General features: G+C 34.4%; 2 protein-coding genes and 1 non-coding gene across 3 annotated transcripts; all 3 read right to left on the bottom strand.

The window, feature by feature from the left end:
* Positions 1–650: 650 nt before the first annotated feature.
* On the bottom strand, positions 651–721 carry TRNAG-CCC (transfer RNA glycine (anticodon CCC)). Its single transcript has one exon. It is a non-coding gene; the product is annotated as a tRNA-Gly (tRNA).
* A 494-nt stretch (positions 722–1,215) lies between these two features.
* Positions 1,216–2,608, bottom strand: LOC141586172 (uncharacterized). Its single transcript, XM_074407309.1, has 2 exons — positions 2,391–2,608; positions 1,216–2,207 (listed from the first exon to the last, which is right to left on the bottom strand). The coding sequence occupies exons 1-2, from the start codon at positions 2,521–2,523 to the stop codon at positions 1,423–1,425; spliced, it is 918 nt and encodes a 305-aa protein (XP_074263410.1). The 5' UTR covers positions 2,524–2,608; the 3' UTR covers positions 1,216–1,422.
* A 1,831-nt stretch (positions 2,609–4,439) lies between these two features.
* LOC141586186 (uncharacterized) lies at positions 4,440–9,298 on the bottom strand. The gene is made up of 8 exons (XM_074407333.1): positions 8,984–9,298; positions 7,172–8,393; positions 6,949–7,039; positions 6,689–6,846; positions 6,498–6,549; positions 5,995–6,074; positions 5,796–5,889; positions 4,440–5,293 (listed from the first exon to the last, which is right to left on the bottom strand). The coding sequence occupies exons 2-8, from the start codon at positions 8,357–8,359 to the stop codon at positions 4,719–4,721; spliced, it is 2,238 nt and encodes a 745-aa protein (XP_074263434.1). The 5' UTR covers positions 8,360–8,393; positions 8,984–9,298; the 3' UTR covers positions 4,440–4,718.
* Between the last annotated feature and the right edge of the window lie 4,438 nt (positions 9,299–13,736).

Genomic DNA, 13,736 nt, shown 5'->3' on the forward strand with positions numbered 1-13,736 from the left:
AATCAAATGGCAACTAAAAATATGCTTAACATTGCCATTATTCACGCTTAATATACCCGTAGTATACTAATTTGTTCGTTTTTAAGTTGATGGTTGGAGTTGATAAGGTTTCAATTTTATTTGTTTTTTTTTTTTCTAAATTTTTTTTTTTTTTTTAAAGTTAACTAATCCTTATTAATATGGGATGTTCTTAATAAAGGATAAAGAGTAAGAATCAATAATTCTAATTTTTTCTATTAAAAGTCCTTTGAATAATAAACTTTTTTTTTTATAATTTTACTAACATTATAATCAGTACATTACAACATACTATCATAACTATAACTCATTTATGTAAAACTCAATTAATTTAACTGTTACAAATACCGTGCTTTAGCACGGGATCTCAACTAGTCACAATTATTAGGAATAGGTTGTTCTTGTTACCAATTGTCGGATTTCGATTTAGGACAATGTGTTTAAATCTAGCGAAATTGGAAATAAATTAGAGCCATTTTAGTCTCATTACGTCAATTTGTTCTTTCGCCGAAATAGATTTAGATACACACATACACAAGTCACAACTGAGTTTATAAAATGAAGCATGCTTGTATTGTTTCACAGCCATTGATTCACATACTAAAAATTTGTATGAGACTAATAAAAAAACGTGCGCATCCGGGGAATCGAACCCCGGTCAGTACCGTGGGAGGGTACTATGATACCACTACACTAGATGCGCTGTTAGATTTATCTAGCATTTTTTAAATGTTTATACTGTTAAGTTTAAAGATTAAATTGTCACCATTATTTTGACGAGAGTGAGTTAAAGATTAAAATTGTCAATGTGCCACTTTTTACTTTTTATCATTTATCACATGACAAAGTTTATTGGCATTATTGCTAAAACATTGTCATTTTTTTCTTGGCTTAAATGTATTTAGTTGTTTACACTTATTAATTACGGAATAACTATTTACACTTGGTAGCGTGTATTATATATGCATCTTTACTCTTTAGGCTTTAATAGCAGAGCCATAGTTTTAGATGATGCCTTCAAAAGCAAATCTAGGTCCTCCCTAGGATCCTATAGGAAGTTGCTTAACATTGAATCGCTATATTGATTATATTATACGGTTTTTCTAACGTGTGTCCTAAGGGCACACGATAAGAAGCTAATTAAAGAAAGATTCTCGATATTTTTACATCTTTATTTAAATTTATAATCGGTAAAAATGTTAATTGCATATGTAAATACTTCTTATGTTTACTTTCTCGAACCAGTTTTTTTTCATGATATTTAATACGGTAAATACAACTCACTAACACACATACTGCATACATCAAATTCGCTAGATCAAGACAAAAATTGTAAGCTGGTTTTAAACGAAAATTATTGTAAAACCGCTAACTTTTTACCTAAAATAAAAACGAAGTTATAAATTAGATAAGAAAAGATTCAATGAATGAATCTAGTAGGACTTCCTCATTATCATTACCAATTTGCCCATGATCATCCTTGATCAAATGTAAATACTCCTCATATAACTCCTCAAATTGCTTATTATTATGATAATCATGAGGTGATTGGATTATATCAAGGTTAACATAATCACCACATAATCCCATCTTCATTGTATAATCATCGAACCCGTTTTCCTCAACCATTTTAACATCATTTGACAACCATGGATCATCCAATATGATGTTATCCGGGTCAAATATAACTTCTTGGTTTAAGCTCTGAGTTTGACTTTGACTTTGACTTGAAGATGCACTTGTAGTTGTACACATTGTATTAGTGCTTACATTTGTCTCAAAGCTCATATTGCTACTATTTCTTGTCAATGAAGCCATGGCTGAATTAACCAAGTCGGTTTCGGGTAAATGGATCTTGGTCTCTAGTCCTTCATCCACACCTTTGATTTGATTAGCTTTTTCCGTTCTTCTTTGGGTTTTGGACTTGGGTTCGGCCAGTATTTTATGAGTGTTTGACTCATTTTCATTGGCTCGAACCCTCTTAGAAAGATAGGTATTCCAATAATTCTTAATCTCGTTGTCTGTACGACCTGGTAACCTTCCGGCTATATGAGACCAACGGTTACCTAACGATGCATGCAACCCTATAATAAGGTCATCTTCTTCTTGAGTAAAGTTGCCTCTTTTGATATCGGGCCTTAGGTAATTCATCCATCTCAGTCGACAACTCTTTCCACATCTTAGGAGTCCTGCATGCATAATCAATGTATCAATATGTTATGGTTAAGATACAGAGTATCATACAACAATCTTACAGAAGACCAACTGTATATTATTGTTTGCATGTATGTTCATGTAAACCAAATACACAAAAAAAAGCTAATGTACCATATAGATCAATAATAATGAGAGATTATGGAGAGTTTATTTACCTGCATTTTTGGGTAGAGATCTCCATTGACCTTCACCATGAGCTTGAATGTACTTAATTAGTAAGGCATCTTCAATAGCACTCCATGGACCTCTATGTAAACCAACTTTAGAACAACATGGAGCTCTTCCCATTATTATTTTCTTCACTTATTTTTCTCCTCTTTTCTAGCTATCTATCTACTAGTTTAACTTAAACATGCAAAGAGGGTACAACCCTAATTACATGCATGGAGAGAACACTACAAGAAACGCGTGAGTTACCGTCTGAAAAATACCGACAGAAGAAAAATTTTAGAGAGCACAAAAGATGATCACAACCTTGTTTCCTTCAACTAAAACAATGGTGATTGTCAAAATTTTATGTATTTTTGTGTATAAATATACTAGTAGGCTACTTTTTCTTGTGTTCGAAATCTTTAGGACATGTAACGCATACTTAATTAATATATTAAGTATTAAGTATATCGTATTATTACTAGTAGTCTACTAATATATGATGATTTACGCGTTTTTTTTATAGTTCATACTATAAATTATATGGAGTACTCCAGTAGTGAAAAGGTTTATTTTTCAATTTGTAATTGATCATATTATAAAATTAAAGTTGAATATTAAGATTCTTTTGTTGAATGATCATGTATATGTATATAAATAATAAATATATGTATTGACGAAGCATGTCGTCTAAAGAACCAATAAAGACCCATGAAGATGTCTATATGACTATATGATCGTTTTTTAATAGTTTTTTTTTTAATTTTTTTTAATATGGCCTAATTTTTTAAAAATTTTATATTACGAAGTATTAATAGTAGTTAGAATGGTAATTTGTAGATCATATATTGATATAGTCATTGTAATAACTTTCAAAATTCGTAATCGAATATGAGACACTGTCTTTTAAGGAAGCATCAATTATATTCATAATCCATAGGACGATTATACAATTAACATACTCCTAATGATCGAACATGGATTTATCTGTCGACTTTTTCATTTTTTCCTCGCAGAAACCAAACTTCCGCCTTGCTTAGTTATCGGGACATACATATATACGTATGAAACGACTTCATTCATCATAGTTGTCGCTCCGAAGTTTAACATGTGTGATAGTTAGGTAGGGGTGTTCAAAAAGTAGCTTGGACCGGCAAATCGGACCGAATCGGACCTGCCAGTTTGGACCGAGTACATTCCGGTCTGATCCGCAAGGTAACAAAATTCAGAAATACTCCCTCCGTACCACACCAAAGGTAACGTAGGGAAAAATTGGAATATTTAAGAAAAAGTGGAAAAAGTAAGGGTAAAGAGGGAATAAATAGGTGGGGTATGTAATTGGGTGTTTAATTGTGGGTTGGTAGGTGGGGTATGTAATGACATTTTGTGTAAATATCAAATGGTTATAAGGATAATTTGGTAATGTTGTGGGCCAAATAAGGAATGTTACCTTTGGTGTGGTACGTTCGTTTATAATAAGTGTTACCTTTGGTGTGATACGGAGGGAGCGAGTACTTGCTAAAGCCATACCAGTGCAAATGTTGTAAGTTTATGAGCTTCATGTTTACGTAAGACGGTAAGAGTAGGGTATAGTCGAATGTTGTGGTTCATGTTTACGTAAAGAACATAAACTTTTCAACAAAGCTCATAAATTTTACTCAATATTATAAAGCTTAAAACTATATCATCAGTTATAATACAACTGGTAGTATAGCCTTTGGACCGACAACGATTGTATCTTCAATTTGAAATTCGCTACCAAATTTTTATTATTGATCGGAGATATAAAAAAAAATTGTAACATAGATGAAAAAATTGACAGTGGATCTTAACGATTAATATACAAACGTGGGTAAACGTGCGTATGGAATCTTTGTAGTCATTTTCATGGAATCTCATTTCATAAAAAAAAAAAATATATTTACATCACGACCTAATAATTCTAATATTTCAGATGACGAATCAATAAAAGGTCAACCAATATTTAAAAAAAATCAAAATAAAAAAAATATTTGGTTTTGTCGCATTCTATCATTATAATTGTACAATTATATGCTCACATCACACAAAATCTTTGATTATAACTTCTCAACGTACAGAGTTCAAGGCTACCCAAATTGGCATAGACGAAATCGTCGAATTTGTTACATTAACATAAATAATTTAGCCCAATTCACATCGACTTTTCTAAGGAAGAGTTCATTTTTACGAGTACTATTTTATTTTGGTCGTTGCTACTTTATTCTCCAAAACATCGCGTATTAACAATTAACCTTGTTGGCGTTTTGATCACCCAAAATTTAGCCTTTTGATATTTATATGTGCAAGTGAATTTACGAATAAATGGGTAACCCGAAGTTTTGAAAGACCCGGATCCGACCATCCCAACCGGCTGAGAGAATGACTGAACCCCAAGCATGAGTGGACCCAGCCATATTCTGGCAAGCTGTTTTCAGAAACATGAAGTCAGACTTAGTTGTTGTGGATGATACTTTCAGCGAATTCGAGCTAGTCATTAGCTTCTCCTCCGGCCAGGTAGCGACTTTTCTGGAAAACGGGTCTGAGAAACCCAAAGAAATGGGTCTATTGCGTGGACTATTTAAAACGGGCGAGTTGCATTCCTGCCCGTTCTCTGTACTGTACATTACCATTATGCCGGAATCTTGATCAGAAGAAGTTGCAGAGAGACAAGGTAGAGCGTTCTCAGACGGGGTTCCACACCATGGAATAGCGAGAGAGGCGTTGTTCGAGAAAAATCTCTCACAGGACATCTTGCTTTGTACTTGGGAGGAAACCGGTCCACGTCTACTATCCCATATATAAATAAATGAATCCTCGCTAGCTGAGACGACATGGGCTCCATCTGATGTGAATGATGGAGATATCTGGCTCCCTGCATTCCTGAGACCTGAAATAATAAATGACAGATTTTTAGCTAGGTCGGACGAGAAAACCAACTTCCTGAACATTCGACGCCACTGGTGAAGCTGAGAGTAGACCTGCCAAAACTAACCCGACCCGATAAGACTGACCCGAAAATGACCCGACCCGAAATTGAGCTGACCCAAAGTGACCCGAATTGTGTGACCCGAAATGACCCGATTGAACCAAAATGACTCGAAATGACTTAATTAGGGTAAAATCATGACCCGAAATAACCCAAACGACCCAAAATGACCCGATCCGAAGTGACCCGGCCCTGACCTGACCCGAATGACCCATTTGCCAGGTCTAGCTGAGAGCAGGGCCAAAAGCAGACAGACAGAAGTCGGAATATAAATATTTTGGCTAAAATTTTAACTCGGAAAATATTTTGGCTAAAGTTTTGTGCCAGACAAATTAGGAAAATAATTGTTGGACGAAGGATAACTCGGAAATTCAACAAAGATTAATGACAAGGAAATCACCACCTTTATATTTACAGATCAGATCAACCCCTTGAAATATTTGAACATGTGAATCTGCAGTGGTGACTATCAGCTTGGTTGGATCGCCGTCAGAAAACTAGACATCAAAATCAGAAATTAATATCAGCATTCTGAATTAAGAGAAAGTATTGAAGTCGAATTGGCAACCAACGATAACATATATACAAAAGAGAGTACCAACCTGAAACGCAGTTATTCTTCTACAAGCTGTCTTCTTCTTACCTTGTAAAGACGTCTGATCAGTCATTTGCAGACGATTATCTGACACAAAAACAATACAGCTTTAATGCTACACAAAGCGGATGAATTAGTTGTCATTATCGTAGCAACCAAAGAATAATACTCCGTAACAATGGTGCAGTTAACTTTTCAGATGGGATGTGCAGATGATTACTACACAACTACTATTGCATGCTAAAAAGTACATACAGTTAAGTGAGCCATTGCGCTTTAACACCCCATAATTCCGAAACAAATGAATAATGAGTCATTGGCTCAGCTAGAAATGGAAACATGCGAATACAAACGATTCTACACTAAATTCTCAACATAAATGTCATACAAGTGCTACTAGAAATAAGAACATCATTAAACATTCCTCGGTTCCAAAATAAGCTTAAGTCGGCAATCCAAGAACTCAGAATTTACGTATGTATACTCAGAATATATAAGATATCTTTTTACCTGAAGTGTCGTAAAAGTAGCAATCCCCTGCAATAGAACCAATAATTGCCCCCTGCAAAACCATCAAAAGCATCTCAAGTTTTAGAAAGTCTTATATGAGACGGTTTCTCAAGTGAGACCAAAGTGAATTCTCATGTGTTCTTCGTTTAAAATATATGAATGGGTTGGTCTCAAGCGTAAAAATATCAAACCTTTCCATCAGGCTTATAGCAAATAGCTGTAACTATCTCTTTTATATCTGTCCAATCAACAACTTTACACCCAGAAATGCTCCAACTACGAACTTTACCATCAACGGAACCACTGATGAAGTAGTTCTCGTCAACAGGATTAAACTGAACGCGAGTGACTGATTCAAGAGCAAATTATAACACCATATATAAGCTCATGTCTGATACATACTGCACAACAGTGGAAAATCAATTCAAGAAATTTAGCGATTAGAAAGTACCGAAATTATTGTGGGAAAATACTTGGAGGCACTCGTTGAACCCTACTCTCCACAATCGAACAGTTTTGTCCGCTGATGATGACAATATACACTGCACAGATGGCAATATAGTAAATGTTACTCAGGGAAAACATAAATAATTGTGTTGGTCTCACAAATGAGAGTATATATGAGACCGTCATACACATAACTCGATATTAAGCACCTATCCGTTGCCACTAACCTTACTATTTGACCACGAAAGATCCAAGACTTCACCGCTATGGCCTTGAAACTCATGAAGAGGCTTTTCTTCCAGTTTGAAAACATTCAAAGGAAAGATGACGCACGCAGAATCCTCTGATTTTCTTAAGCTTTTCAGTCGGCTCTTTTTAAATTTATTGACACTCGTTGGTTCCAACTCCCCAAGATGATTTGCCGTAAAATAAACATGTGAACTATCCGCATCAGGAACATGAACTAAATCCGACCTGTGTGACTCAATCACTTGCCATATCCTGACTATTTCATCTTCACCGGCACTAGCCAGAAGCTGACCATCAGGACTGAACTTCATGGTTAAGATAGCACCCTCGTGCGCAACAATATCTTGCCCCTTATAAAGTGCAGAAAATTCCTTGGATTGCTTCCTGTAAGAACGAACCTTAGAAATTTGAGTCTTACCCCTTGAAGACGGTAGCATCCCATCATCTTCTACGTAATTGGTATCACCTTGTTTTGTAACAGCAACATTTGCCATGATACCTAATCTTGTCAACAACCCTTTCTTCACTTTTTTGCTTCTTGCTGGCTTATTAGATGTCATGCCAATATCTCGTATCAATACACTTTGACCTAATACAGATTGACCGAGAATCCTCTCAAATTCATCCCCACTCATGGATTGATCAGGCCCCGCCTCTCTAAGTCTTCCGAACAACCAGTCTTGTGTATATTCATCAACATCATACTCCGTTCCACATTCCAAATTCCTAATCCTCGGGACTAAATTTTCATCCATGGTCATGTCAAATACGTCTTGTATATCACTCGAGCAACAAGATGTTGAAGAATGACTACTCAACGACCTCAACTCACGAAAACTCAACCTCGAAACTAGCCTTCTAATTTCCTTAACTTTGTTATTACCCACGAATTCTCCCCCAAACTTGTCACGACTCTCGCTCCCAACTTCATCCAACCCATCATTCTGAGCTAAACCCATCAATTTCAAGAGGTTCTGGCGGCGGTCATGAATCCTTCCAGGGCTCTTGATCCACACCTCGTAACCTAAATTACTACGATTCAAACCCTCAACAACCCGTGACTCGGAATCAGAATTCTCTACCCCATCTGATCCTGAATCAGAGACAGGGGTAGCATACTCCTTTGTATCAAAGAATTGGTCATCTTCTTCACTTAGACTTTCCATATATCACAATTCCTATGTTCTTCAATCCAACAATCTACAATACACCCAATTTCCTCAATTATCAACATAAACAACAAAATCCCATCTTCATTTGACCATAATTTCTATGTCTCGATCATTTGTTTACCTTTTTTTTATTCTTTGTGAGCGGTATTTTAATCAAAGATAAACAAATAATTGGGATGAAGGGTATAGCAAAGAATTCAACTCATGTTCAACACATATCTCAATTTCATGTAATTGAACCAAATTCCAAACACAATTAATAACAAAGCTTCAAAATTTCATCACATATACCCTAATAATCAAAAGGGGGTAAGCTAAATTAACTTAATTACGTCGTCCATTCCATTTGATTGCACGCGTTTTTCAAAAATATATGCAAGGGGAATTTAGAAAAAAACGTATACAATCAAATGAAACAGAGAAAACAATAATTTATGTATGTCATGGGTCAATAACTGCATGAGAAATTAACTACACCGTTGTTTCATGCATTTATTCAAAACTCATGGCACGTAATTTGAACAAACGTATGGAAATGACGTAAAATGAGGGTAACAAACAAGCAAATTGATATATAAGGAAATATGAATAAAAAGAATCATTAAATCAATAACATACCTAGAGAGATTCAAACACCCAAAAGGATAATTGGGGATTTACAGCAAAAAAGTGGAGTTTGAAGTTTGAACAATGGGGAAATGCAGAAATTGGAAGGGATAAATGGGAATTAATTAACTAGTTGAGATATTTTAGAGTAATTAAATTGAATCAACTAGTTAATTAATTGACTTAGTGATTGATTAAGGAGTTCGTCGTAGTAAATTAAATTAAGAAGAAAGGAAATAAATGCATGAAAAAGTCTAGGGAGAGAAAGCGAGGGAGAAGAGGTTGTTAAGTTTGGTGTAAGGCGGTCTTACATATATGTAAAACGGCTGATTAAATAACTACTTTTTTATTTATATAGGCATGATTTTTTTGTGATCGGATTCTTTTTAGGTGAAATTTATATAAAACTGTTTTACATAAAATTAGTTGAAGTTTGCAACTTGTGTGGGGGTGTTAAGGTTCACGGAGACTATTCAGTGATACGGAATTCTCAGATTAACGATAAATCATATGTCTTGATATGTTGGATTTTTTTATAATATTGTTTTGTTTTAAAATATGATATTATAGGATGAATTTAGTTGTGGTTAGAATTCAGATAAGGGCCAGTAGGTAGTAGCGGGGGTAGGCACAATAGTGACTTGGATTATAAATTATAACCCAAGCCACTACTGTGCCTTAACTTATAAAGGATGGCGTGGTGACATTGTTGAGCCTTATTAAAAGATAAAGACATGATTGAGTCTTAAATATATACCGGTAGAGTGCGATATAGATTGATGTGGTGGATGATGAAACTCGTAAACTATTCAAACGATATTGAAACCAAGTTGCACAAATGGTTATACTATATTACTATATGAGTAATTTTGATTCTTCCCATACTCAAAGATAGAAAAATCAAAAAATCACGAGTATCAAGTTGACCACAATGAGTCAATTACATAGGTGGTATCAAGTTGCCAAGTGCCAACAAGTACATTACTTCCTCCGTTTCAGTCAATAGTTAACGCTTACTTTTTTTTTCTCATAAATTAAAACAAATACTCCCTCCTATTTTCTTATATCTTCCCCTTTCTTTTGGGCACAAAAATTAAGAAAGGGGAAGAAAGAAGGAATAAAGTAGAATAAATTATTGTAAGTTGTGAAATTTATAGGTGAGATAAAATAATAAAGAATGAATGATGAATAAAGAATAGAGAAAGTAATGAGAGTTGTTGATTTTTTAGGAGAGAGAAATTAATAAAAAATGAATGAAACTTACCAAAAAAAGGAAAGAGGGAAGATAATCAAATTTGTGTGAAAAAGGAAAGATGGAATATAATAGGAAATTTGAGGGAGTATAAATTATTTATTGGGATAAATGGAGTAAATAATACAACTATAATTTTTTTTTTTTTGACAATTTCGACTATAAGGGCTTTCCTGGAATCCATGGAATTATTAAGGGGGTAAGTTTTATTGGGCGATAATTACTGGGGAAATTAATTAGTGGGGTAATGAGTTCCTTGATGATATGTTTGGCATAAGAGTAATGATCACTGAGTAGATCTTTTATTCCTTTAATCATTACCCAGGGGGGAGGGTGGGTAATGTATTACCCCTTCACAAGGGTAACAATTCCAGGAGGTGAATAATTACCCGCATACCAAACATGAGAAATACACCTCACACATTACTCCCATATTCATTCCCCTCCTATTACCCTCAATCCAAGCAAGCCCTAAGAGTTAGGAGTATGAAGCTGTCAAGTTCAAAGAATTAGGGGTGTTCATTCGCGGTTCGGTTCACCGAACCTCTAATTTAATTCGGTTCGCACACGGTTCGGTTCGGCAAAATTCCGAATCTAAACCACACCGTTAGAAACGGTTATAAACGGTTCGGTTAACCACTTTAAACGGTTATTAGCGGTTCGGTTACCGGTTAACCGTTAATCGTTCTATATTACTTTTTTTTTTCAGTTTTCGATAATTTATTCTAATAGTTTAATTAAATTTTTATTATATATTATACCCAACAATAAAGTTAATAAGCTAAACTTTAGCATTAATCACATTAATAAATTTTAAATTTGAATACACTAAGAAAATTAAACGAAAGAACAGTTTTTTATATAATATTTTAATTTTTTGTGAAACGGTTCGGTTCGCGGTTAACCGGTTATCTAAAATTGCGAACCTTAACCGAACCTTTTCCATAATAAAGTTAACGGTTCGGTTCAACGAACCGCTTCGGTTCAACGAACCGCTTCGGTTAATCGAACCTTAAAAATGGACGGTTTTTCAATTTTGCGGTTCGATTATTGCGGTTCAGTTTATTCTGAACACCCCTACAAAGAATTACGACCTGGTCATATGTTCTCAGTTGGCGTCATTGCTTAGGAATTAGGATAGTTAGACGTGCATGAAAAGGAGGGTCTCGTCACAGAGTAATTTCGCTACATTTCTCTTGTTAAAACCCAATCTTAAAGTATTGGGCCGTCTCATTTATGTAGTATTAAAAGTCCAAAAACTAAACGTAGACCCACTTATAATACGAAATGGGTTGAAACAGAAAATAGCCCAATTTCAATTCTTAAATTTGACTTTTTTTTTATTTCAATCATTTGTTTAGTTTTTTTTTTTTTTTTTTTTTTTTATAAATACCAAGTATAGAAGATGATCACTTGCAGTGGTTGTTAGTTAGGTAACACCAAAACGGACACGGACACGGATACGGACACGACACGGACACGTGATATGGTATCCCATGAAATTTAAGACACGAGACACGTTATTTAAATTTAATAATATATATATTTTAGTTATAAGCGTTTGATTTTATTTTTGGAAAAATATTTGATATTAAATTTAAATATGTAAAGGTAAAATTTGTCCTTGAATATAACTCATTTTCACTTCCAACCAAACCTATATTCTAATCAATCTCTTTGGATATCTCATTTTTCATCTAAAGAACATCATTCGCCCCAAATAATGTCAAAATACCAAGGACACGCGTCGGACATGTGGCCAAATAAAAGTAGGAAGTTAGACACGGCTTTATAGGTGTCCGACACGTTTAGGTGTGTGTCCGATGAATGTCGGTGCCCGATACGGTGTCGGACACGGGACGGCTGATTAAGAGAAGTGTCCATGCAACCTAGGTTGTTAGTTGTTACTGTTTGACAAGTGGGTCATCCCCCTTACTCCCTTACTATTAAAGGAATAAAATTTTTTAAAAGTATTCCTCCAAACTCCATCTACTTATATAAGGAAAGAAATGAGATTTTTCCATAATTTTTTTTTTTTAAAGCATGATTTAGATGCGAAACAATTCTTATTTCAGACGGACAAAAAAAATGCCCTATTAGATGATGACAAAAACCTATCCCATCTATCTATATAGATTAGGACTTGATCAAAGTTAACACGAAATTACGGATATAGTCATTTTAAGAGAGACCAACTACGAATAAAACAATTTATTTTATACGACAATTTGTAAAAATCAAACGACGACCATGTCTAATTTGTCTGAATATAAATTGGCGGGAGTTGATTGTAGTGACAAACATATAAAGAAGGCAAACATCAACGTCGAAACTTTGGACGATGACAGTACGCCACTACGCCCTATATTTTCTCCACCTCCTTCACCATTCAATTTTGTAGGGACCCCACCAACCACAATTTGTCGGCTCTTGTCGCCTCCCGTCTTCATCACTTTTCCTCCCCCGTCTTTTATGCGGGTCATACTTAAAAGAAACCCATCCTAAGTTTTACTAGTGTATTTGGTGTTTAATTAGTTGAGTTCCTAGTCTTACACCGATTTATTCTTTCCGTCTCAGTCATCAACGGTAAGCAAATAAATGGGACAGAAGGAATACCACCCAACAAATATATTTATATCCCCTATTATTTAGGGAGTATTTACGAAGGTTTTTTTTTTAACATAGGTAAAAAACCAGTAAGAAGATTATACATCTGATGTATTACCTCCAATTCTATAGTTTATGAGCATTCTAATAAAGTTTTTGAGTTTTATTTTAAAGTTTATGAGTTTTACTATGAAGTTAATTCATTTAAACATTATGCTCTAAAAAATTACAATAAAACTCAAAAATATTCCTATAAGTTTAGTTAAATTTGAGTTTTGACGGAAAAAATATTAAAATTTAACTTATAAATTTTAATATGCTCAAAAAATACACATATATGATCAAAAACAAATAAAGTTTGAGGGAATAAGCTCAAAAAAAATACATATATAATAAAAAAAACAAAAAGTTGAAGGTAATACATCCGATGTATGTTCTTTTTTCTCGTAAAAAACCGGAGTTTATATATCGACATTCTTTGACTTGTGAAAGAACACTGAACAAGAAATTCTCCATCATCATGATTCATGAAGCTACACACTTTGTGACTTTTAATTTGGTCAGAATTAAGTACATTACGGACTACGGAGTACAATATTCTAATACTCCGTATTAAAAAAAGTGTATATATTCATTGAGTTCACATTCCGACAGAAGTATTCAACATTTCAACCCTTAAATTCTTTAAATACAACTGGTTAGATTGACAATTGTTAAGACAAGAGAATAAAAAATAATCCAAATTAAAGAGGAGTGAGGGCAGTTAAATTGACTGAAAGTGGATGCAATTATTAACGGGCACGCCTGCCCAGAGGGAATGTTTTGTGGACCCTATTGATATGACCTGATATTTAAAGTTGCGTTTGTCAGATTTTATTCGTTTCTAAAATCATCACTCGTTAAAGG

Source organism: Silene latifolia, chromosome 6 (genome assembly GCF_048544455.1).
Source record: "Silene latifolia isolate original U9 population chromosome 6, ASM4854445v1, whole genome shotgun sequence".
In the NCBI taxonomy this organism is placed as follows: Eukaryota; Viridiplantae; Streptophyta; class Magnoliopsida; order Caryophyllales; family Caryophyllaceae; genus Silene; species Silene latifolia.